General features: G+C 41.0%; 1 protein-coding gene across 2 annotated transcripts in view; it reads left to right on the top strand.

The window, feature by feature from the left end:
* Window positions 1-24043, top strand: part of Mboat2 (membrane bound glycerophospholipid O-acyltransferase 2) — a 130349-nt gene extending 106306 nt beyond the window's left edge. For both annotated transcript variants that reach the window (XM_027937876.2, XM_071601321.1), the window contains 7 exons: window positions 73-256; window positions 6126-6318; window positions 10131-10234; window positions 12924-12988; window positions 14628-14760; window positions 16714-16865; window positions 18056-24043. In XM_027937876.2, the coding sequence (XP_027793677.1) occupies window positions 73-256; window positions 6126-6318; window positions 10131-10234; window positions 12924-12988; window positions 14628-14760; window positions 16714-16865; window positions 18056-18281 (1057 nt within the window). In that variant the 3' untranslated portion in view covers window positions 18282-24043. The remainder of the gene's footprint in view (window positions 1-72; window positions 257-6125; window positions 6319-10130; window positions 10235-12923; window positions 12989-14627; window positions 14761-16713; window positions 16866-18055) is intronic.
* The last annotated feature ends 1011 nt before the right edge of the window (window positions 24044-25054 follow it).

Here is a 25054-nt window from a genome sequence, read left to right as displayed (position 1 = left end):
AAGTAGATAATATTATTCCTGTGAAATCTCTCAAACGGTTTCATCTCACAATTGCACGTCTTTTCCTTGCAGGCGCATGCCAAGCCTCCTGGAGTATGTAAGTTACAACTGTAACTTCATGGGCATCCTGGCGGGCCCACTCTGCTCTTACAAAGACTACATTACTTTCATTGAAGGCAGGTCGTACCACATGACACAGTCAGGTGAAAACGGAAAAGAAGAGGTGCAGTATGAGAGAACAGAGCCATCTCCAAACGTAAGCCCACGACATGTATCTGGAACCTTTATGAAAACACGTGTTCATTCATCTTATTTTAAAATGATGATGTTTTCACATTTTGAATTTCCCTATTTCTTTTATCTTTTCAAGATAAACGATTCTTCACATTATACTTAGTAGTGATGCCTTGTAGAAGTACAGTCATGATTAAAGAACAGACTCTACGTGCTGAATCCCTTAGTGAGAATGACGTGGTATAAGGGTGTGGCGTTGTTTTACATGCGAGCCCTCCCTTCTGGACTGGACCCGGATCACCTTCCAGGCTGATGCCTTGGCCTGTGCCTTGGGATTCGCATGTAGGAAGCACTGTTCTCCTTTTGATTTCCTGCTTTACCCTCCTCATCCTAATTGTTGCCAGTCAAGATCTTGTTCCTTTTTAAATGGCTGCTTCACATATCGTCTTTTCCATGAAGCTGTTTCTGGTCCCTGCAGTAAAGTGATGCTAGTAATTCTCACTTGGCCGGGCTCTACAAAGCCCCTCCCTGGCAGCTGCTACGCAGCCTTCCCAGCAGTCCTGGGAGGTGTTCGCTCTCCTCACTGCCTTGAGGAGAGTACTGACAGGAAGGCGCAGCCCTTAGACCAGGCTTTCCTGGGTGACTGGAGGAGAATTGGAATTCAGACCCAGACAGCCTGGCTCTGGAGTTTGTACTTAAATTGCCTCCCAAATGAATACAATTTTATGTCCTTTGAACTGCAGGGGTGTTTGGACTGCACAGTTAGAGCATTTTAAAGAATGCTCTAAGGCATCCAGGCTTCCTATAGGCTTTTTCCCTTGCATTCAATCAAGTATTCCCTGGGAAATCATAGGCTAATCAGAAAGTTTGTGTGATGGAGAAGAGGGGCTCCTGTGCTTCCTCTGCATGTGGCTTGGAGCAAAGGGTCACCACCTTTCCTCTCAGAGCCACCGACCTGCATATGTGCAGGCAGCAAAGTGTGAGTGAAAAACTGTGGAACCTTTTGCAGAACTTCTTCTGTACCATGTGGCTCATTGTGTTTCATGCCAGAAGGATGTTTTATTCTCCATATTTTTCATTACTGGTTAAGTACTAATTGAGAAATGCCAGATCAAACTAGGTTGGACTCAGACTTGAAATTGGAATCTCTGCCATTGAGTATTTCATGTGTCCAGTCTGAGACTTAATCCTTCAGAGGCCTCACTTCTATAACAGAAAGTGAAGGTAATTATAGTTGGCCCTTGAGATCTGAGGATTCTGTATGCACAGGTTGAACAAGAAATATTTTTTAATTGCATCTGTATTGAGCATGTCCACATTTGTCCTATTCCTTCATCAATACAGTATTACAGCTATTTATCAGCACTTTGTAGTAGCTGTTGTAAGTCATCCAGAGATGACTTGAAGCATATGGGAGGATGTGCATAGCCTATATTCAAATATTACACCATTATATATAAGGTGCTTGTGCATCTGCAGGTTTTGGTATTTGGAAGGAGTCCTGGAACCTCTGTGGACACTGAGGGAGAATGGTACAGACAACTTGTATAAGTTTAGTGGAGTGCTGAAAGGAGAATGGAAACCTGGGGGTCAAGATGCTGGACATTTAGTGATGGGTTCAGCTTTATCATGTGAGCTCATCAGTTAATGTTGAGTCCCTTTCTTCATGTCTTCCCCACTTTAGGGAGTATCTGAAGAGCAAGGGATTTTGTAAAATATTTGAAAAAATATCAAGAACTATAAACATGTGAGTGTAGTAGTGAACCAAACCCAACAATAATACAGGCTTATATCACCTCACTTTATTTTGTGTGGAATTTACTCTTATAAAATCTTGCTTTCCTTTTGGGCTATAGATATTATCAGAAGTTGTTGACAGTGGCAAATATCATTTTAAAATTTCTCATCATTTTAGTATATTTTGTGTAAATTCCATAGGCATATAATTGACAAAGTCAAATAGCAGTAATTACTTATAAATCCCTCAAGTTGCATTTGGAAACTCTTTGTGCCTCCATGGGCCGTGCATACTCTTAGAGTCCAAAGTAGGATAGTCAGGTAGCCAGTTGGCTCTTTGGTTGGTTCCTCCCAGTTGTCTTTATCTACATTAGTTAATGTAGGACAAAGTAATAGTTGGTTTTAAACAAAGTAGCAGCTTATCTCACGTAGCAGCTTGGGTGTCGCAGTCTGTGGATATCATGGTGCCCCCACAGAGTTTCTCACATTCCCTTGATCAAAATTAATTGCATAGTTTCACTCGGCTCCAAGAGGCTGAGAGATGCATCTTGAGTTGGACTTGCCTGTGCCTAAGTGCCATTTCCTCTGCTCTGTGGAGGAGGGTAGCTCCCAGGCAACACTGGCCAGTCCCTCCTGATGTCTGTGGGCCTTTGCTCTGGGGCTGTTTGGTTTCTAGAGTAAGAGATCTCCCAATCTTCTGTTCATCACAGACTTGACTGGTGGTCATGGAGGGGGGCAGGAGCAGGGGCAGAGGGTATCCCTTGGGAGGTGGACTTTCTCCAGGCTCTCCACGTTCATTCTAGCATCTTACCCAGCCTACTCCAGACCTGTCTCTAAGCCTGGATATTTCCAGCCTCCTGCTAGAAAGATGGAGGGGTATCTGCCTCTCTAAATTAAGGCATCTTCTCTGTGTAAATCAGGTGTATATGGGGGTGGTATACACCACATACTCCCACCTTACGAAGCAGGTGGCTAGAGAAACCTGGCTAAAACTGCCTTTCCACAAGCTCTTCTCCCAGGTTCAGGCCTCCTGCTTGTCCCCCATTTTTCAAAGATACCTGATGCCTGCACTGATTGGTTCTCACTGCTATCTATGCCTCTTTGAAGTTGAGATCACATCTGTGGTACTTTAATTTTCTTTCCTTCCTTCTTTCTTTCCCTCCCTCCCTCCCTCCCTCCCTCCCTCCCTTCCTTCCTTCCTTCCTTCCCCTAGACATAGTGTAATGGCCACAGTATTTTATACCTCATTTTTAGGCTAATATATAGGGTCATTTATCTTATCTGACTTCATTTTCAATTTTTAGTTGTTCTCTATTTTTTAAAATGCCTTTATTCAAATGTATAGGTAAGCTATTTGAAGACTGTGTAAAGAAAGAGTAGCCTTGCTGAGTGTGATGGTACATACCTGGAATCCCAGCTATTTGGGAGACTGAGGCAGGAGGATTTTTTGTTAAGAGGCCAGGGAAACTTATCAAGGTCCTGTCTCAAAAAAATAAAAAAGAGTTGGGATGTAGATTAGTGGTAGAGTGCTTGCCTAATGTGGGAGCTTAGGTTTAGTTCCCAGTATAAAAAGGTGCAGCAAGAAGTCCTTGATCAGTGAGATCCTGTCTCTAAATAAAATACAAAATAGGGCTGGGGATGTGACTCAGTGGCCGAGTACCTCTGAGTTCAATCCTTGGTACCCCCCCCCCCAAAAAAAAAAAAGTCCTTGAGCCCTCAATACCAAGAAGGAGCAACTAAGAATAAAATGAATAGTTTTTTAAGAACTGCAAAGAATTTAACATGCTTTTTGGGAGGGGCAGTGGGGGTGTACCTGGGATAGAACTCAGGAGCAGTAAACCACTGAGTCACGTCCCCATCCCTATTTTGTATTTTATTTAGAGACAGGACTTCACTGAATTGCTTAGCACCTCGCTTTTGCTGAGGCTGGCTTTCAACTTGAAATCCTTCTGCCTCAGCCTCCCAAGCCACTGGGGTTATAGGTATGTGCTACTGTGCTCAACTAGCGTATGCTTTAACTCTTGCCTTTGAGTTACTCTTTTGGCATTGTTACAAAAAAATATTAAAACATAGATGTTCTTTTATAAATTACTTGATTTGAATTTTACTTGGCTATTTATAGTACAGAGCACTCTAAATCTAGGTATTCTGTTATACATTTCTTTATTTGGATATAGCTTTTTCTTTTTTCCAGTTGTGTCTTTTCCTTCATGACCTGAATCATCTCTTTTATATTGAATGAGTTTGAAATATTCTGGTCTTCTAAAAATACAGAAGTAGTATAGTTTTAAGTCCACAGAACACCAAGAGGTCTAGGGTATAGTTCACTGGTAGAGCACTTGCCTAGCAAGTTCTGAGCCCTGGGTCTTCTCCCTAATACTGCCAAAAAAAAAAAATTTTTTTTTCACCATTAAAGAGATGTATATATTGTCTATTATATAAATAATGTTCATGAAATGCCTAGAACCTGGAAAGTATATGAAGCACAATAAAATATGCATATGTGTATATACACATAAAAATATAAATATACACACACATAGATGTTTATATATTTATATAGAAAAAAGATACAAGTGGAAAAAAGGTAAAGGAATATATATATGAATGTATATATATATATATATATATATATATATATATGTATGTATCCAGATAAAGGAATGTATAACAGAATACCTGTATTTAGAGAGCTCTGTACTTTAAATAGCCAAATAAAATTCAAGTTAAGTAATTTATAAAAGAACATGTTTATTTTAATACTTTTTATAACAATGCCAAAAAAAAAAATAAAATGACTCAAAAGCAAGAGTCAAAGGACTTAACAGCATACCACAGGGACACGGCCACATCAATGTTTGTAGCAGTACAATTTACAATAGTTAAACTGTGGAACCAACCTAGATGCTCCTCAGTAGATGAATGGATTAAAAAATGTGGCATATATACACAATGGAATATTATTCAGCAGTAAAAGAGAATAAAATGGCATTTGCAGGTAAATGGATGGCGTTGGAGAAAATAATGCTAAGTGAAGTTAGCCAATCCCCCCGCCAAAAAAAATAATGAATGTTTTCTCTGATATAATTGGGTAGGGAGGGGGAACGTGGGAGGAATAGATCGGGCAGAGGGGTGGGAGGGTAAGGGTGGGTCAGGGGGTTAGCAATGATGATGGTGGACTGTGATAGACATCATTATCTAAAGTACATGTATGAAGACATGAACTGGTGTGAACACACTTTTAAATATACAAACATATGAAAAATTGTGCTCTATATGTGTAATAAGAATTGTAACGCATTCTACTGTCATTTAAAAAATAAAAAATAAAATCAATAATAAAAAAAAGGATACAGTTCCCTCTGCCAAATGTCCCTGTGCTAAGTAGGAAAAGAAGCACAGCCCAAACAAAAAGAACAAACAAGCAAGAGTCAAAGCGTGTCTGTATGTTTGTTTGTCTATTTATGATTGTGTACACATACACACACACATTTTAACAACAGAAGAGAGGGCTGAGGTTGTGGCTCAACGGTAGAGCACTCGCCTAGCATGTGCGAGGCCCTGGGTTTGAACCTCAGCACCACATAAAAACAAACAAAATAAAGGTATTGTGTACAACTAAAAAGTAAATATTAAAAAAAAAAAAAAAGAAGAGAATTGGGGAGATAAACCTGGAGGTGTCAACCTCCATGTCCCCCATCCCCCCATCTCCCGTCACAGATGCAGCCAGGTCTGTACCTTGGGCAACCTGCCTCCCAGGAAATTTGCAAGTGTTTTTTAGTGTGGAAATGAATTTAGCAATTTGTGATTCCAAATAACATACATTAATATCAATTTTAACTTTCACATAAAAATCTACCAAACGTTATAGTGTTAATATTTTTTGGTATCCATTTGCATTCACATCTTTAGCCTTGTGCATGCTTTTAGATTTTTTTATTCCCTGAAAGTTCTGAAAACACAAACTGAGGTTCTGGTCTGAGTTGTGGTTTCGTTCCTGCTGCTCCTTTGGGACAATGGGTCACCTGAGACCCTGAGTGCTGTGCAGCTCCTGCCTTGGGCTGGTGCTGGTTGAGGATGCGAATCAGTGATAACATGTAAGAGCTCTTCAGGGGGTTTGGATGCAGGTGGTGACTCTGCCTCACACCTTGCAGGAATCCGTGGTTCAGAAACTCCTGGTGTGTGGGCTCTCCTTGCTCGTTCACTTGACCATCTCCAACATGTTGCCTGTGGAATACAACATTGACGAGCGCTTTCAAGCCACAGCTTCATGGCCAACCAAGATTACCTATCTGTACATGTCTCTACTGGCTGCCAGACCTAAATACTATTTTGCATGGACCTTAGGTAAGTAACATGTAAATAGACTTCTCTGTTTCTGTGTTATAGTGTATCTTATAGCTAATCATGAGAGTGTCTTCGTTGTTTTGTTTTTTGTGATGGGGCTTCTATGTATTGCCAAATTGGCTTTACATTCTTAAACTCAAGCTGCCCCTGCCTCAGCCTTCCCAGGAACTGGGCCTACAGGCACACCAACCATACCTGGCGCAAGAGTACCCTCTTGAGGATGTATAATTAAAGACCAATTTGAAAAATGGGAGTTGTCTGGGTAGAAGACATAAGCCCCACCATTTACATATGGGATATCCTAAAAACCAGATCAAGCCCATTCTATTATAAGGTAAAAACTAATAGATCATTGAAGTGACAGATATTTTTAAGTGCCGATTGAATGCTAGATTCTGTATTAGCTAGAATATATATATAGTTTCTCCCCTCAAAATCTGAGTATATTAAGCTTCCATTAAGATTAAGTAGATTGTTAAACATATGATAAGGACTTTATCGGCAAAGTGAACAAAATTATATTGGTACACTGAAAAGAGGTTGTTGGTTATGCCCAATAGGTAAAGCAGGTATTAGAGAAAAGATAACCCTCAATTGTGGTTTTTACGATTGAATGTGACTTTAGCATGTGAAAAATGGCTAGTTTTTTAAAAATACTTTTTATTTGATGTACCTTTATTTATTTACTTATTTAGTTATGTATGGTGCTGAGGATCGAACCCAGTACCTCACGCCTGCTAGGCAAGTGCTCTGCCACTGTGCCACAACCTCAGCCCTAAAAAATGGCTAGTTTTACATGCATGAGCCAAGAACTGTGGAAGTACCTAATCTTTGACAGGTGTAGCTGGGGCCACACAGGAAGGAGGAAACTGGGATTTAGAAATAGTGCTTTCCCAAGACCCTGCCACCCTGCTGAAAGGAGCCTTAGCAGACCTCCGAGGCTGACAGCTGAGGCCAGCTCCTGTCCTGGTAAAGAGACAGAGATACATGTCCCCGGACAAATCAAAACCTCTTGGATATGTGTCATCTTGTGCTTGGACCCACTGGTTACGGACCCTCTGTTCTCAACGCTGTGTCCATCTGCCTTGTGTTTGGTACTTGGTGGCTGAGTGAACACTTGAAGAAGCATGTCAGTCACCTGATGCTAGGAGCAGGCTGAGCACTGGCGTTTACTACGTGCTTTGTTTAGTGGTGAACAAACACTTCTGAAGATGTTTTTTTACACCTGTGATACCACTTATAAACTAGGTACAGTAGTGGAGCAGTCCTGTAATCCCAGCAGCTCAAGAGACTGAGGCAGGAAGACCACAAGTTCAGGCCAACATCAGCAATTTAGTGAGACCCTGTTTCAGAATAAAGAGGACTGGGATTGTAGCCCAGTGGTAGAGCGCCCCTGAGTTCGATCCCCAGTACCACCAAAATAAATAAATAAATAAATAAATAAGTATTCTGTCTTTAAATTGAGACTGAATTTTCTCCATACCCACCCAGCATTTGTAGGGTTTCATTAAGAAATGCATAAGAATGCCAGACATGGTGGCACAGGCCTGTAATCCCAGCACTGTGGGAGGCCAAGACAGGAGGGTCGAAAGTTCAAGGCTCATGTGGGCAATCTAGCAAGACCATCTCCAGATACAGAAACAAAAAGGGCTGGGAATGTAGCACCACTGAAAGTGTTTGCTCAGCACACGGGCCCTTGGGTTCCATTCCCAGTATCACACATGAAAGAGAAAAAGAGATTCATAACTAATTATTTCTTTGCTAATTGTGACAATTAGAAGAAACCTTGAAATGAAAAATTAGAAGATTAGAAGATTGTATACCCCCACCCCAATATTTGGTTTGATAAGCCAGGAAAAGATTATTTTCTTTTTTCCCAGTTCCTCTTTAAGGACATAATTTGATCAGAACAATTTGAAATGGAGCTACATTCAAAGAATTTTTGCCATGAGCTTATAAGGCTATTTATTCATTCAGCAAATGCTTTAACTTTGTAGTGTGCTATGCTATTATAGGTATTAGTGGTGGTTAACATCTGCAATCTAACTTGCAGTTTTGGATCAGGCAAGGAGCAGAGTGAGGCTTATTTCAGCATCTGAGTGGGCCCATCCCCTCTCCTCCTGAGCCTTTTTTTTTTTAATTGTCCATTTGGTTCTCAAATTGGAGTTCTGTGATATCTGGAGGTCCAGGGTCCAAGAGTTCCAGTATCATCCTTTAATATAGTTTTTGCATTTTGATCATAATTTTTAAAAGAAGAATGGATCATGTGGGTAATTACTTTGGTAGGTTCTTGTAAATAAATGTTTTTAAATTTAGTTTCTTTGATACTAAATGGCTACCTCAACAGTAATGTTTAATTTTTCATTTCAAGGTTTCTCAAAATAGGAATCAGGCTTCTAGATTTCCCACCTGCCCTCTTCTCACCCCTTCAAATAGATCATTTCTTGGAATTTGAACAGTTTTTTGTTTTTTGTTTTTAACTCAAGTTGGCATAGCCCTGACTTGGTCTGTATAGGGACAGGTCAAAGTTGAGTTGATGCCAGTGGTTGGCTCTTTGGAGTCATGGGTCACTCACCTCACCTCACCCTGAGGAACCTCGGGCCACCTGAGGTGCAGGCCAGGCTCTTGTTGGGGGCTGGATAAAGGGAGGCCTCACCTGCTGTTTGGTCTCTGAGCCAGTCCCCTTGGGAGAGGAGCCGTTGGAGAGGAGTTACTTCCAGATGGCAGCAGGCCAGAAAAGATGGCAAAAGTGAGCAAGTTAAGAAACCAGAGGTGGCAGCCTCCGTGGAGCAGGGCCTCAGCACAGACGTGCTGCCGAGCTGCCGAGCTGCCGTGCTGCCGTGCTGCCGTGCTGCCGTGCTGCCGTGCTGGTAGTGAGTGTTGCCCTATCAGTAGGCTTACTTGAAAGGCTCCTGTATCAATAAGCTTACCTGAAAGGCTCCTGTATCAGTATGCTTACCTGAAAGGCTCCTGTTTACTGGACCAAAGGCAGCTAAGCTCTTTAACCCTGACAAAGGGATCAGTCTAGCTCATGTGTTCTTTTTTCCTCCAAAGTGTAAATTTTGAAAATCCTGTTTAATATACTAAAACACTAATATGGAATGAAAACAACTTAAGGATGGGGTGCATATCTATAGTCTTCTGTTGGTTTTTGGTGGATTTCAGCTTACTCTTGGTTGTAGCAGAAACAGCATAAGTTATAAAGTTTTCCAATTGATTGGGAAAGGGCTTATTTGAGGGAGAATTCAAGCAGATATATAAATCAAAGATAACTAATTGAGCATTGTGGTGAAAAGGATTAAAAAACAGATTTTGGAGATGTAGAGTGGATTCTAATGAACTAAGACAGAAGAAAATTGAAATGAAAACATGCCTCATCTATATATTCTTCTTTATAATATAGTCAAATATGTGTCTAAAAGGAACATGGTGATCTCACAGTGGAGCATCTCCTAGCAGTTTGGTGCTGAATGCTTTTGGCTGTGTTCCAGGAAGCATTGTAGAGTTTCAAAGTTATTTTCTACACACAGTATGTACCTTTATTTAGCCTGTTGGTGCCAGCAGGTCTTAAATTACACCTGCCCTTTACTCATGCTTAATGTGTTATATTTCATTGATTATTCAAATTGCCCTTATTGGGGTAGTTATTTTCAATGTGTGTGATAATGTTTCTAACCTTCCTTAGAATACATCTATTTATACTGTTTAATAATAAGAGACACATAAAGCACAACACACATCTGGGAGGATATAGATTTCTACAAAAGTTCTTAATACTTTTCTTTTCTTTTTTTTTTTTTACTTTGCTACAGCTGATGCTATTAACAATGCTGCAGGCTTTGGTTTCAGAGGATATGACAGAAATGGAGCAGCTCATTGGGACTTGATTTCCAATTTGAGAATTCAGCAAATAGAGGTGAGTAAATCATGAAGAAATTATCATTCTGTCACTCTACCAGTATTTACTGATGACCAGCCCTGTGCCAAGGAACCAAGGAATAAGATGGGTACCAGAGGGCCCTCCAGCAGTGCCATCAGATTTCTGATCAGAGAGGGCTAGGCATATAGTGTTCTTCAGACTGGGGCTTAGCTTAGTGCGGGTGTCTCAGGGACAGATGTCTTAAGCAGGAGACTGCCAGGTACTCCAGGTAGGAGGAGCAGCCTGAGAGGATGAGAGGTTTAGGCAGTTGTGAGGGCTCCTTGGGCTCAAGGTGTGCAAGGCCAGGCATGCCCAGCACGGTCTTAGAGGCCATATGAGGGGTTTGAACTTTCTTGCAGGAGCAGTGGTGGAGCACTGCAGGTATGTTACAGGGGCAGGTGAGTAAGCTGAAACCAGAGACATGTTCTAGAAGGATCCAGCATGTAGAACTTGTTGTCCTTACAGGCAGAGATCTGCTGGGAGGTATAGTATTAATCCAAGATGCTGGTGCCTTAAACTAGGAAACTGCCAGAGGGAATAGAAAGAAAGGAGCGCTGTGTGTGAGATTCAACAGAACTTGGTAATGAATTGGAACCAGCAGAGAAACAAGGTGTAGGTCAAGCATAGCTGCTTTAAGCAACCAGGGTTATGGTGATGCCTCTCACTGAGATAGGAAACAAAGATGCACAGGTTTGGAGAGATAGAGAGTGTGTGTAAATCTCAGACTCACTAAGTTGTTCAGCAGGCAGACAAGTGGTCAATCAGCAGAGACACCTGAGCCCAGAATTGTAATTTGGGAACTAGAACTCATAGCCCTGGGGGAAGCTAAGAGCAAGGCCAGCAGAGACCACTGAGAGAAGAGAAGGTGCATCTGAAAGAGCACAGGAGGCCAGACAAGGTGGCCATCAGGAAAAGAAGCAGGGAGAAGAGGGAAAGCCAGGCAGATGCTTCGCCAGCCTGTGAGAAGCTTTATTCCAAGCAGGAGAAATTGCAAGACTGTAGGTAAAAGGTCAACAGGGAACTTTATGAAAATGGCCCAGGCTGGACCCACCCAGGATCCCGGCATGGTCAGCAGGCTCTGCAGTGAGGAGCTGCAGGAAGCAGAGCGCTGGCCCCGGGGAAGTTTCCCACGGTGACTAAACCTGAGTGGGGCCTCTGGGTCTTTCTCAGTTTAGAGGGAATGTGGAATAGAGAGGAGTCAGTCAACTGTCAGATCCAGAATTAGGAAATTTCACAGGGCATAAGACATATGACCTGTGGGGTTGTTTTTTAAAACACATTAGTGGCATAGAAAAAGTAGAGGGTGGAGAGGGACTATTACAGATTAAAGGAGACTGTGGCCAACAAATCAAACAGGGATGTTTGACTACAAAAAGGGTATTAAATGATGCTAAATCATTTGAGCAGGGTGTAGTGGGTGGTACATATCTGTAGTCTCACCTGCTTGGGGTGCTGAGGCAGGAAGATTGCTTGAACCCAGAAGTTTGAGACTGTCCTAAAAAAGAAAAATTATTATTAATTTTGTTAGATCTAATAATGGTTTCTAAAATGTCCTTGTTGGGCATCAATTTTGCATTATCTCCACGTGAAATGCGATTGTAGTAATTGTTTTGAAATCTTCCTAATAATGTGAGGAATGAAAAATGGAGAAGAGGAAGGGAAGATGGGTTCATGCGGAGCCAGGGACGCAAGTGTGGTGGTGGTCCAGGCTTCGGTTTGTGGTCACCACCTGCAGAGCCTTCCCAGCACTTTGTTCCCTGGTCGTCCCCCTGCAGTGTTAGTGCTGTGGACATACTGTGTGTCTCTTGGTCTACTGTGTGCATGCACGTGGTTTATACAGGAAAAGACGGGATTTATGCACCCCACTAGGACCAGTTTTCATCCTCTTGGGGGCGCTGTGTGGAATAACATCAAGAAAAGCATTAGTTTTTCCAAGGAGAGTGTGGACAGCTCTGCTAAGTGTCCCTGAGGTGTCAACTGAGATAAGGACAGATAAGTGTCCTATAGGTTGCTTTAGTTGAGAACCATGAGCCTGGAGGTCTAGAATGCCCCTGCTGTTCCAGGCTTGGCTTGCAGATATGCCTGTGGGGAAGGAGGCAGCTTGCTGTCAGGGGCTGGGGTTATGATGGGCAGGCAGGTTGAAAGGAAAAGAGACAAAGGCCTCAGGGATTTTGATAAGACAATAGTAAATAATGGACCATGGAGTCTAAAATGGTAGAAGAGGGCTGGTGATGTAGCTCAGAGGTAGAGTGTTTTGCATGCACAAGACCCTTGGTTCAATCCCCAACACAGCCCCAAATAAATGTTAATTAAAATAAAATAAAACACAGTCTTCCTCTCCCACTTCACCCAGACAGTGGCAGGGATTGGGAGAAAGGAAGATGATGAGGTAGACACTCCAGTCCTTGGTGTTGGACAAAGGTGTTTGTGTACTCAGCAGGACTTTCTTTGTAGTAATTTCATGACAAGCTTTGTAAATACTGACACACGGGAGAAAGAGAGTGCATTTATTCATTCTCAAAAATTAACTCCTTTTAAGAATGATGTTATTACTATCTGCGAAAAATAGCATCAAGAAATGAGGAATCTTTTGCTATCATCATTATGCGGAAGTTTTAATTCATCAGCATAATATTTATAGCTTCATTGTTTTGTTGGCCAAAGAAAAGTTTCCTTTGTTTTTCAGATGTCAACAAGTTTCAAGATGTTTCTTGATAATTGGAATATCCAGACAGCTCTTTGGCTCAAAAGGTATGTTTCTTCAAGAACATTTTTAGATGTATTTTGGCATCTAGTACTTGAAGTTGAACTTCGTCGAATTCATGTTCTCAATTAAATTCATGGTGTGTTAAGTGACATTGTGGCTTTGGCATTAACCTAGGAAAGACTGTTAGCACCCACCTGATCAGGACAGTTGGGCCTGAGTCACGGTTCTCTATCACCACCTCCTCAGCCAGTTTCTGCTCCTCTGCCCGAGTCCTCAGTGCCTCTGCTGCCATCCCCAGAGATGTGGAGTGGTTTTTTTGTTTTTGGTTTTGGTTTGGGATTTTTGATGCTGGGGATTGAAACCATGACCTGGGCCTGCGAGGCAAGCATTCTACCAGCTGAGCTATATCCCAAGCCCAATATGTGATTTTAAAGAAACTCTGTACATATCCACTCTACATGTGCTGCAGGTTTTCTGGAACAGTTCCAGTTTGAATATTCCAGTCTGACAGATCTTTATGTGTTAGGAACAGGCCCAAAGATAGGCCAGTCCCCCCAGAGGTCTCAGAGCACAGCAGTGGACCAGGCACCTGCTGATCCCTATGGGGGGTATTGTGAGAGAGCAGGAGCAGCATGGCACGCAGGGAAACAAGGGGACATTTCTCAGAAGCCTGAGCCCCAGGATGTCAGTTAGGATGTGCGGCCCAGAAGGAGAGGGCACCAGCCCTGGGCAGAGCAGGGCCTGTCCAGTCTAGGATGACACCGGAACACCCAGGCTCTCTCTCCAGTGTCCACAGGCACCTGCTCAGTCTTGAATTTATTCTTAAAGTATTGTTCCTGTTCAGAGAGGGCTCAAAGTCGCCTGCCTTTGTAGTGTTTCTTTAAAACAATTGAATATCTTACCCCTTGAGATACCTCGTTTTTACCATGCCTTCCTGATCCCAGCCAGGCCCCCAGCAGTGTCGGACCAACTCATCTGTTGTGTGATGTTATTGTTGTTATTTATATATTTATACTTATATATTTAATTTTAAATTTTAAGCTCATTTTCATCTGAATTATATGCCCTATTATAGGAGAATTTCAGACTAAGCATAGCCTATTAAATTTACCAGAAAGAATCATGTTCAATTGAAAGTTTTGAGTGTTTTTAACAAAAGCAATAAAATCGCTCATGGCTGGGATCCTACTCCTTGACCCCAAGCTCAAGGCCAGCCTGAGCAGCTCAGTGAGACCCTGTCTCAAAGTAAAAAACAAAAACAAACCAAAAAGGGCTGGGACATAGCTCAGAGGTAGATCGCATAGCGGAAAGGAGCCTTGGGTTCAGTCCCCAGTGCCATCAAAAAAGGGGAGGAGGGGAGACAAAGAAAAAAAATATGTAGAATAAAACCTCTAACTTTAATATTAATTATAAATTTCTGGTAAATTTTAGAGACTCCCAAATAGTAGAAATGATAATTTAGTGGTTGTGGGAAAGTAGGAATTGAATTTATGTTTCTAAATTTGATACTTAATAATCGTAACATCCCTGAGATTCCAGACCAAGTTATTACCCAAGATAGATAGTATTTGTTCTTCTGGCTACTAAAATCCTGCCAAGTAATGGGAGAATGATCAGTGTAGGGTTGGTAAGCTCGGATCCACTCACTCCTCTTGGTTCTTTGTGTTTTTTTGTGGTTTTTAGGGTGTGTTATGAACGGGCCTCCATCAGTCCAACCATCCAGACTTTCTTTCTCTCTGCCATTTGGCATGGGGTATACCCAGGATACTATCTGACCTTTTTAACAGGGGTATTGATGACATTAGCAGCACGAGCTGTAAGTATCAAGAATTTTAATTATAATTCAGTGACCCTACTTCTTTAGCCTTGATTAGCACAGTCCTCTGCAGTGGAGCCCACATACGTAGCGAGTCTCCCTGCACGCGGCCTTCCCTGCTTTACCGGAGAAGCACACAGGAGGCACTCACATATTATACTTATTTTTACAGAATTTTCTGAGGGAAAGAGAAAAATAGTTAAATAAAGATGATCAGAATCATAGGTTTGTTTGAGAAGTGCTTTTGAACTAGCTGTGGTAGCACTCAGAGGTAAGGTGGCTTCATTTAACAAACAGCAAGTATTGACTGTTAAGTTTTAAGGTAGCATGATGGTGTACGAGGGAAGTCAGGAAGCTAAAGGCTGTGCCTTTGATAGTTTGGTGAAATCGGGTATCGAGTGTGTGTACGCTGTGAGTGGTTATATGCACATACCAACGCATGTTTCCCGAGGCATGTATGATAGGCTCCATGGTTTTTTTAAGATGGTAAGTATCAGAGATGAAAGAAATATTTCTTCATTGAGATCCAAAGCATTTAGTCTGGGCTTTGAAAGATGAAAGGTAGAGCTAGGCATGGTGGCGGATACCTCTCATCCCAGCAACTCAGGAGGCTGAGGCAGGGAGATCACACGTCAGGGCCAAAAAAAGGAAATTATTATTTCAATACTGAGTGAGATGTGGGGGAGATATGGGGGAGAAAATGTTACTCTAGGCATGGAATGACATTAACAAAACTGTGGTTAAAATGTCATGCTATATTTGGAGAACAATAACTAAATCTAATTGAAGAGGAGAATTGTATTCATAAATAGTGGATAATTCTGGATAGGTACAGAGGGGAGAGGAGGAGAGCAATAATGGGAGAACTTGAATATCAAAGTGGGGAAGAGCCTAAGCCTGTTCTGTTTGCAGTATTAGGTAGTTAAGGTAAGGTTTGCTTTTCATTGTCTTTCGGTTTTTTATTTTTATTTTTGCAGTGCTGGGTATTATACTTAGTGCCTTGCAAATGCTTAGCAAGCACTCTGCCAGGGAGCCAGCTCCCCAGCTGGGTAAGGTTTGTAAGAATACTGACCACCATACGTGAAGAAATGGGTTTGTCATTAATGAGCAGAGTGGACTAGATAATAGGTGTCCCGCTGGTGAGCTAGGCAAGAAGTCACAGGCAGGATTTGGTTTTGGCCACTAAGAATGATGGTCTTTGCGTGGAAGAACCATTTCTCATGTGCCAGCTCCACTCTAAAGGAGTTAAGACGGCATCTGGAGAACAGGGCTGTGCGTCCCATAAACATACTAGACGAGAAGAGTGAGAAACGCAGGAGAAGAGACAGCACCATGATTGGGTTGAAAAGGTTGAGATGTTTTCACTACCTTGAAAGCATTAAAAAGTCATCAAAATAGTGAAGATAGAGGCTCTTCCGGCTTCCATTTGTGAGTGATGTGTGTGGTTGCTGTTTGTTTCTGGTGAGTGCTATTTAACCTGAGCTCAGTGCACGGGATCTATTTGTTCACATGTGTAGAGGTTAAAGAGAGAGGTGACGAATGTACTTTTCATGGTGGCAGGAGAAACTGAAAATAGGTTGAACTCTATTGTGTCCTCTCCCAAGTACCAGTTAAGGAGCTTTGCGTAGTATTGTTTTTAACTCTTTGGGGAAATTTTTCATTTTAATGCAACTTCAGATCAACTAAGAAGTTGCACAGAGCTCCTGTAGGCCTTAGGGCCCAGATCCATGAGTTCATGTCTCGCCTGGATGCCTTCTTTTCCACCTCCACAGCTTATGCCCAAGTGTGTTCAATTTTTCAGAACCAGCTTTTCTCACAGTGGTAGTATCATTTTAGACTCATGCCAGCTGCATGCAAGTTCAACATTCTTGATATAGTCATTGCCAGTATAATTGTGTAAGTAATGTTAATTTAAAGGTATAGTAAGTGTTTTTTGTTTATTTTTTATTTCAGATGAGAAACAACTTTAGACATTATTTCCTCAAAACTCCCCAACTTAAATTATTTTATGACATCATAACATGGGCAGTAACTCAAATAGCAATAAGTTATACAGTTGTGCCATTTGTGCTTCTTTCTATAAAACCATCATTCACGTTTTACAGGTAAGTGTTACTCGTAAGATTTGTCAGGAAAGAAAGTTCCTTGCTATTGCATGGGATATGAAAATAGTACTGTACCTCATTTTCTGCTGGTAGAAGCATGACAGTTACTTCTTAATCCTGAACCAAGCAATCTCAAATCTTCATGGGATGGCTCACACTCGTGAAGGTGAGGGAAGTGCCGGCTGGTAACTGCTGCCTTAGCTTTCAGGGATGTTGAACTGGAAACCTCCTGGCCTGATTGTCCAGAACCTGGTTGGGAAAAAAGTCGGGTCTTTACAAAGAATGATTAATTATCTTGGTTTCTTTAATCAAAGGAAAATAAGTTACTTAGATTTTTCCTTATTTGTTTCTTTTCACTCTTTTGTTTCATCAGTACTATGGTCATCACTGTATTATTAGAAATTGTTAACTTGAATTCCATATTTTTTGTTTATTTGTTTATCTCCTCCCCTTGCCCCATCTAATTCCACTCCCCCATAATAGTGATAGCTTAGAGATCAAAACTTGATCCTTTCATAAATTCTTTAGACTTTAGAGTGACTTAGAACAGAATGTGCAGCTGGAAAATTGTCAAATACAATATTACAAAAATCATACATACAGAAAGACATTTCTACTTTAACAGAATCATTTCTTACTTTAAAATGCAGTAAATTGGGCTATTCGATGCATCTCAGGTACTTCTCTCAATCACTTGAACTTCCAACTATTATAGAGCAGTTGAGGTTGCATTTGGTTTATATTTGATTTGGGGAATGATGTTTCTGAGTATCTTAAATAACATGGCCTTTCTTTACGTGTGGAAGTCACCACCAGGCACTGTTGCTTATCTGTTGCTTTCCTCCTCAGAATCCCTGTGACTCAGGGAGAGACAGTGGACAGCAGGGGGCGTGGCCAAGCCAGGCTCTGCTGTCCTTATTGTCTCTTTGGTGACTCAGAATTAGAGTCTCTGGATTGAAGGGATTATTTTCAGATCACTACCACTGTTAATAAGTACCTTTCTTCTTGTCCTGTTCCAAGCTGTGTAATCTACTCTCGTGCTCACGGGGGCAGAGCTCTGTAGAGACCCTGGGCCGCAGTGTGGAGTCCACCTTGAAGGGGAGGGAGCAGTGACGCAGGTGTCCACAGGGTGCAGTGAAGGATTACTAGTGTCCAAATTTAATATAACTAACTTTTCCTTTTTCTTTTAGCTCCTGGTATTACTGCCTTCACGTCTGTAGTATCTTAGTATTATGGTTGTTGCCAGTGAAAAAGACTCAAAGAGGAAAGAATATACATGAAAACCATCAGCTCTCACAGTCCAGAAAGGTTGACGAAAGAGAAAATTCTTTGGGAGAGGACAGTTTCTCCACAAGAAACAGCATTTGCAATCAGAACCAAGAAAAAGCCTCTAGACCATCTTCATCAAGGCAGTGATGGGGAGGCCTTCCTGCTGACTGCCTTTCTTGTGTTGACAGAAACCAGTCTTAGCACCTTCGCAAGGGGTTTGTGTTTGTTTGAAAAGAGATTAACGGGGGAAATGGGACAGCTATAGGTAGGGAATTTCCTGTAAACCAGATTGGAAACGGAAAGAAGCAGCCCTCCCATGCCATGTCCCTGTGGGCCACGCCTTACATAAAAATATTTTCATATTTCATGGGGCATTCCGACCTCAGCATATGTCCACAAGGTCATATGTGTGCCCTGTTGCCGAATGTATGTTGTGTACCCCAAGGCACTGCAGAGGTGGAAAACTTATCGTGTCCGACTGAATGATTGAGGGGGTTAACTTTTCCAAATGAATGTCTTGCCTTAAACCCTCTATTTCCTAAAATATTGTTCCTAAATGGTATTTTCAAGTGTAATAGTATGAGAAGATTATTTCAATATTTGATGTTGTATAATGTAAAGGAATTTAGAAGGAATTTGAAACAGGATATTTAAGATGGTAGATACTTTAAAAATGCAATAAACATCTCAGTATTTGAAGGGTTTTCTTAAAGTATCTCAAATGACTACAGTGCATAGTGAAACTGTAAGCAGTAATGGATGCCAAATTATAGGTAGCTTATTTTGCTGGAGAGCTTAATTACCTTGTGTTAGTCAGAGAGTCCTTCCAGGAGGAACTTCTTAAACATAATTAAAGGTTGGTAATGTGATATTTTAAGCTTATTTTCTTAAAAAAGAGAAAATGAGGCAGGAAAGTAGGAATGAAGAAAGCTCTGTGAGACTTGGAGCTAGAAACAGTTCCCCCTTTCTTCATGGGGTTCTGTGTAACTGTCTAAGACATAAAAGTTTAAAAACTGGGTAATACTTTGGACTTTCAAGTGAAATTGATCAAGCATAAATTATATAGAATTAGAAGAGATAATGAGAGTAACAGTGATAGACTGCTTTTTTTGAAAGAAGTCTCTAGTAATTAGGGTTCTGTCTGGCTAATCAATTTCCTATCCTTGTCACTTTAATTCCTATGTGGAAAAGTTTTAGGAAATCAAAAACTTAAAAGACATGGCGACTGAATGACGTTTTTGAGACTAATAGAAATTAGTTTCCAGATGCTTTTAAATTTCTCACATTAAAATTTTGTTGTTAACTCCTGCTAAAATGAGTTTTAGATTCTGTAAGAAGAAAACTGTGATTCCTTCTTATGGGCCATTTCTACCATGAATAATCTTGCCTTGAATTCCTGGGCATCTCCTTTAGTCTGCAGAGTATTGTGCTGGCTGCAGTAGCAAGAGCAGGAGCTGGAACTGGAGGCCAGGTGTTACAGCTGGGCCCAGCCACAGATGGTCGGTCACCCTGTGGCAGGGAAAGCAGATGAGGCCTTCCAACCTCACCGTTGCTTGACCAATCTTTGGTGGAACTTTTCTTTTTGCCTTAAATTTTTATGAAATGAAATTATATGTCTATGATGAGTCTCTTTTTCTGATCACTAATAAACTTATAAATGAAGTAAAGACAAAACAAAAATCTGACATAAGCTCTGTAGTATTTCATGTAAAGAAATGCAAAGTCAATGCACTTGGAACTTCTGTGGTCTCAAAAAGTCAGTGTATTGTCTTAGAACTTTTAGAAACACACTTGCTTTTCTAAAGGCTTATGTTTTTCTCTCTGATGAGGCAAACCCCACTTCTTCCTCCCAGGCCAGGGTAGATAGCTAAGTAACTTTTGTCTGTTTTCCCGTGCATTGAAATTAAGCTAGCTGTATAATGTGAGGTTAAAAAGGAATGTTCATGGAAAGTGTCTCCTCTTAAAACATCTTCTCAGTTTAATCAGTGCTGCAGAGAATCTGCTCACTGTTAAGAGAAAGTAAACAAATGTAGAGTAACCAGAAAGCTCTGCAAAAACTTTTGTGTTTTTTGTTTTCTTGGTTCTCTCTATCCAGCTACTTACAGAGAGTCACCATTTATTTCTGTTGCCCGAGTATATTTCATCTCTCAGCCCACATCATGGCCCCTGCTTTTTGCTGACTGAACATCTAACTACAGCTCTGTCTGCAAAGAGCAAAGTGTTGGGCTGGCTCCTGGATTCCCACCAGGATGGCGCTGAGCCGTCCTGGTGGTAATTTTTACCCCCCTGAATCTACTAGTGCTTTTTATGAAATGTTTTTTGAATACCTCTCATCTGATTTGGAGAAATAATCACAAATATGCAATCTAAAAGAAAAACTAGGATTCTAATTCTCACCTTGATTTTTCTCCAAGAAAAAAAAAAGTTTTACAAAATGAATATTCTCTTTGGAGTGATGTGAAGATTAATTTTTTGTTTCTACCTATGGTAGAAGAATTAAAATCTAGCATATCTCTACTGCTGTCAAGTATAAAGGGATTCATTGTGATGTGTGCTTGCTTTTTTTTTTTTCCTTCAGCAGCAGAATAGAATTCAGTGTGTATTTATATTATTTTCCCACTCTTCAGATATCATGAAACCACACTAGAGATGATCAATCAACATCATATTTATACTTCTGGTTAATTACATACTACTCAGGGAAAAAAATTGAACAAAAATAATTATTCTTCCCTCAATTTCATTTTCTTGAAACAATAATAGTTACTTTGACGTGTCTCAACTGTCATCATTTTATAAGTGGCTCATTCTGTTTTTAAAATTAGCATTTTTGCTGGAACTCAGGGTAATAGGGGATGTTTATTTAGCTTCTGAAATATCCAGAGTAATAGACAAGATTTATTTGGCTTCAAAAATGTCCAGCTACCACTTCTCGTATCAGCCTCCACCTTCCACTTGTTTAACATGTTGCCATTGGTCCCCACCATGTTGACACTCACACAGGGACTTACATACACACCGCTTTTGAGAAACGTTGGCAGTGAAAGGTGGTTTCTGGAGGTAAGGGGAGCTCCTCCTGTGAGCACTGCCTGACCTGGAGGAGGAACTGGAAACTCTGGCTGTGCCTGTTGAGTGCCTGTTCTCTAGCGCTCATGCTCCCTTCCCTTGCAAGGGAGAGGAACGAGGACCCAGAAGGGGAGCCAAGTGCAAGGGCATGGGCAGATTCACAAGGAGAACTATTGTGGTTGCTGATTTTCATTACTGACACTCAAAGCCATGACTTTTTTAAAGGTTGTCATAGCAACAGAGTATTTGTGAGTGTGTATGTGTGTGTGTGGTACTGGGAATTGAACCCAGGGATGCTCTACCACACCCTCCAACTGTTGTTTTTAGGCAGGGACTCACTAGTTTACTGAGGCTGGCCTTGAACTTCTGATTCTTCTGTCTCAGCCTCTTGAATCAGTGGGATCATAAGTGTGCACCACTGCACCTGGCCAGAAGAAAACCTTTTTAGTTGTTGTTTGATTGTTTTAGTTGTGGTTTGGATCTTTTAAATTTTATTTTGTTTTGTCTTTGGTACTGGGGGTTGGACCCAGGAGCGCTTTACCACTGAACTACATCCCTAGCCCTCCTTTTGATCCTCCTGCCTCAGCCTCCTCAGTCACTGGGATTATAGGAGTGTGCCACCTTGCCCGGCTCAGAGGGCAAACAATCCATTAGATCAGAAGGTGTGGCAATATACTATTTCTACTGAACATAGCCCTTAAAAATGACTTTCATAGTGAAATGGTCTCTATTGAAGAAAACATTTATTTTTTATTTTTGGTACTGGGGATTGAACCCAGTCCTTTGCTGAGACTGGCCTTGAATTTGTGATCCCCCTTTACCACTTTATTTTAAACTACAGAAAATAATTAAAATTTTTGCCATTAAAATTATTTTATATAAGTCATTCTTTATTTGTTGACTTTAGGACAAACATTTCCTGTTTAAAATTCATACCTTTTAAATATTTAATTTGGATATTCTTGAACAAATTGGACATTTATACTTTTTGTTTCCAAATTCATAATTATTGGATAATTGGTTTTATGAGTTCTACATAAGATTGAAAAAAATTACTTGAGAGAATGATTATCTCAAAATGGTACCTGTATTGCTGTCAGCTAAGGATTTGTCCAAGCTTCTAAATATCGGTCAGTATTTTGAGGGTTAGTCAGACATTAATAGTCCATTCTGCTGAAATTTAATGCATCAAATTTAACATAGGTGCAGGATTCTGAATAACACTGTGAATGCAATCTTAACTACCCTCAAGGCCCTTACACACCTGTTGCACTTGACCCAGAGGCACCCAATGAGTGGTTGATCATCATGCTCTTTCTTTGGATGCTAAATTTCTGCTAATAAAAGTGGGTTTGTACCACTGTGGTTGAATGAACAGATTGCATTAAAAAAAAATAATAAATCCACACTGAAATTTGAGTTTGAAGGATTAGAATGTAAAGGGTCTCTGCAGTGTTTTTCTGCAACACCATGTAGTCAATTCTATTTATAGTAATTCTCCTTACAGAAGAAAATTTAAAATGAAATTTTCAACATTGATATTTTGTAGGAATGCACTTCTAATCAGTGATTAAGCTGCTTTTTGAGGCTCTTGTTGTACAGAGGATGCAGCCACTTGCATTTTAATTGATAGGCTGCTTAATAATATTTTATATGTTTTAAAATAATATTTATTTTAATAGGTTTTTAACATAAAGTTAAACCCCAGTAAAGAACTGACAAGCTTCAGGTCATTGATTGGGAAAATTTTGTGAACCAAAAGTAAAGACACATTTTTATGCCAACTAAATTGTCTTGCCTTTAAAACTGATTATAACTCTTCTTTTAGTATGACTTTTATAAAGCAAAAAGAAAAACAAACCCAAGACTCTGTGTTCTATAAATAGTATAAAGATCCATGTAAAACTGCTGTCTGACACTTACCAGTGATACACAGCCATCTCTCCAGCCATGTTTTATCAAATTTTGCAACTATAAAAAGAAACAAAAATATAATGAAAAACGGAAAGTTACAGAGCAACATAAGCAAAATGACTAACCAATTTCTTAATAGCATGTTTGAAGTGGAAAAAGTGTATGCTGTTTACTGTTTCCAGCTATAGTTTGGATTTTCTTTGAGAAATTGATTTGTTAATATTCCTTTCCGTCCCTTCCCAGGAAAGGACAAACTTAAGTACTGAGGCATTTTAAATATGCTTCTTTCCCAATTTAAGTATTTTTAGTTGGATTTGTCAATGAAGTACATTTGCTACTGACTTTTTATCGCAAGGAAAAAAGTGTTGAACACTATGTTCTTGTCCGTCTTCTGTCATCTTTACAGGATTGCCTCTCAAACCAGAAGGGGCATAATATAAGGCAGAGGGAAGGAGGTAAAAATACTTGAGGTAAAGCAAGGGGTTGTGTCCCACGCAGGGAGGTGTGTGATTCATCCCGCCCTCCCTTCAGAGCGCGTCTGGACCTCTGCCTGGAAGTTGCTGAGTCTCTGTTACTGGACGGTGAGGGGAGTGTGGCTGCAGTAGCCACGGTCAGCAGTGTTCTCTCCCCTCCCCAGGCAAGAATGCCATGTGGTGTTCTGTGCTGCTTGTTTTTATTATTCTAAAATATTTTTTTAAAGAAGTGTTATTTTTCAACAGATCCATAAGTCAGTTCTTGTTGTACAGTGAGTTGCAACCACCACTGTCAGTTCAATGTGGTGTCTTGAGTTCTTACCACTTGTTCCTGACCTGTGTCCCCAGAGCTCTTCTGGTGGCTTACTGCTGGGTTTGAAGGTGTGTTGAATGTACATGTTTTCTTTTTCTAATTTGTGTGTCTTTGAAACTGATTAAACAGTAGTTTAAAAGAAATGGTGTGTGTTTGCTTATTTTAGACTTTAAATCCATCTGCAGAATGGGGCACTGTCATAAGAATGAACAGTTTTTTTTCTTGAAGAAGTCTTCGATGTAATGATGATGTTCTTAAGAATCATTGGCTCTTTAATTGCCTGTACATTAGTTTTATAAATCTACTGTCACATAAGCACTTGGGAGGAAATTAAAGCCACCCTTAAGTTCGCATTTAGCATTTGTGTTCTCTCCTCAGACAGAGAGGGAAGAAGTTACTGACTGCCTAGCAGGGAGAGTCGGCCTTCCAAGCTCTGTGTGGTCTCTTTCCCAGCACTCGCATCTGGACCTGGGTTTTGCTTCTTAGAAGCAGAACACTGTGACCCCTGCAGACATGGTGACTGGAGATTTAGGTGCAGACTCAGGGACTCTGCTGCATGCTGCGGCTGAGGGAAAGATGCCTCGTGTTGACTTTTTGCACTGATGCGCAGCCAGTGGGCAGGAGAGGTAGCCAGTGTTCTTCAAGATGCTGCGTACCTGGATGTCCCGCCAGGCTTGCTCTCATTCCCTTAACTTGGCTAGGGTTTGGGGAATGGGAAGGAGGGGGCGTTGAGAGGCATGGTGCTTTACTGCCCCCTTTCTTTAACAGATGCAGACTGGTTGTGTTGGCTCAGTCCACTTGTTGCTGCTGCCAAGCGTCAGATTTGTGTGTTCCCCCCACCGACCCTGAGGTAGTGGGGGTCTAATCCATGCTCTTGGCTTGCTAGACCAGCGTTCCGTCACTGAGCTGCATCCCCAGCCAGCAGCTTAGATTTTTTAGTCATGAAAAATCACATTTCTCCATACTGGTAAAAACCTTATCTTACTGCGTAGCTTTTGTTGTCCAAGTAGGCTTGGCTCTGTGCTTCTTTTTTCCGTCATCTCCTCTGGACAGTACCAGTGGTATCTTGGTGCAGGCTGGCTCGCCTCCAGCAGGGGGTCTGGTCCTAGAGCAGACGGACACCCTGGGGCAGGAACCCTTCCCTGGTTGCCATC

The sequence above is a fragment of the Marmota flaviventris genome, chromosome 14 (assembly GCF_047511675.1).
Source record: "Marmota flaviventris isolate mMarFla1 chromosome 14, mMarFla1.hap1, whole genome shotgun sequence".
In the NCBI taxonomy this organism is placed as follows: Eukaryota; Metazoa; Chordata; class Mammalia; order Rodentia; family Sciuridae; genus Marmota; species Marmota flaviventris.
This window is presented reverse-complemented; position numbering and strand designations above follow the sequence as displayed.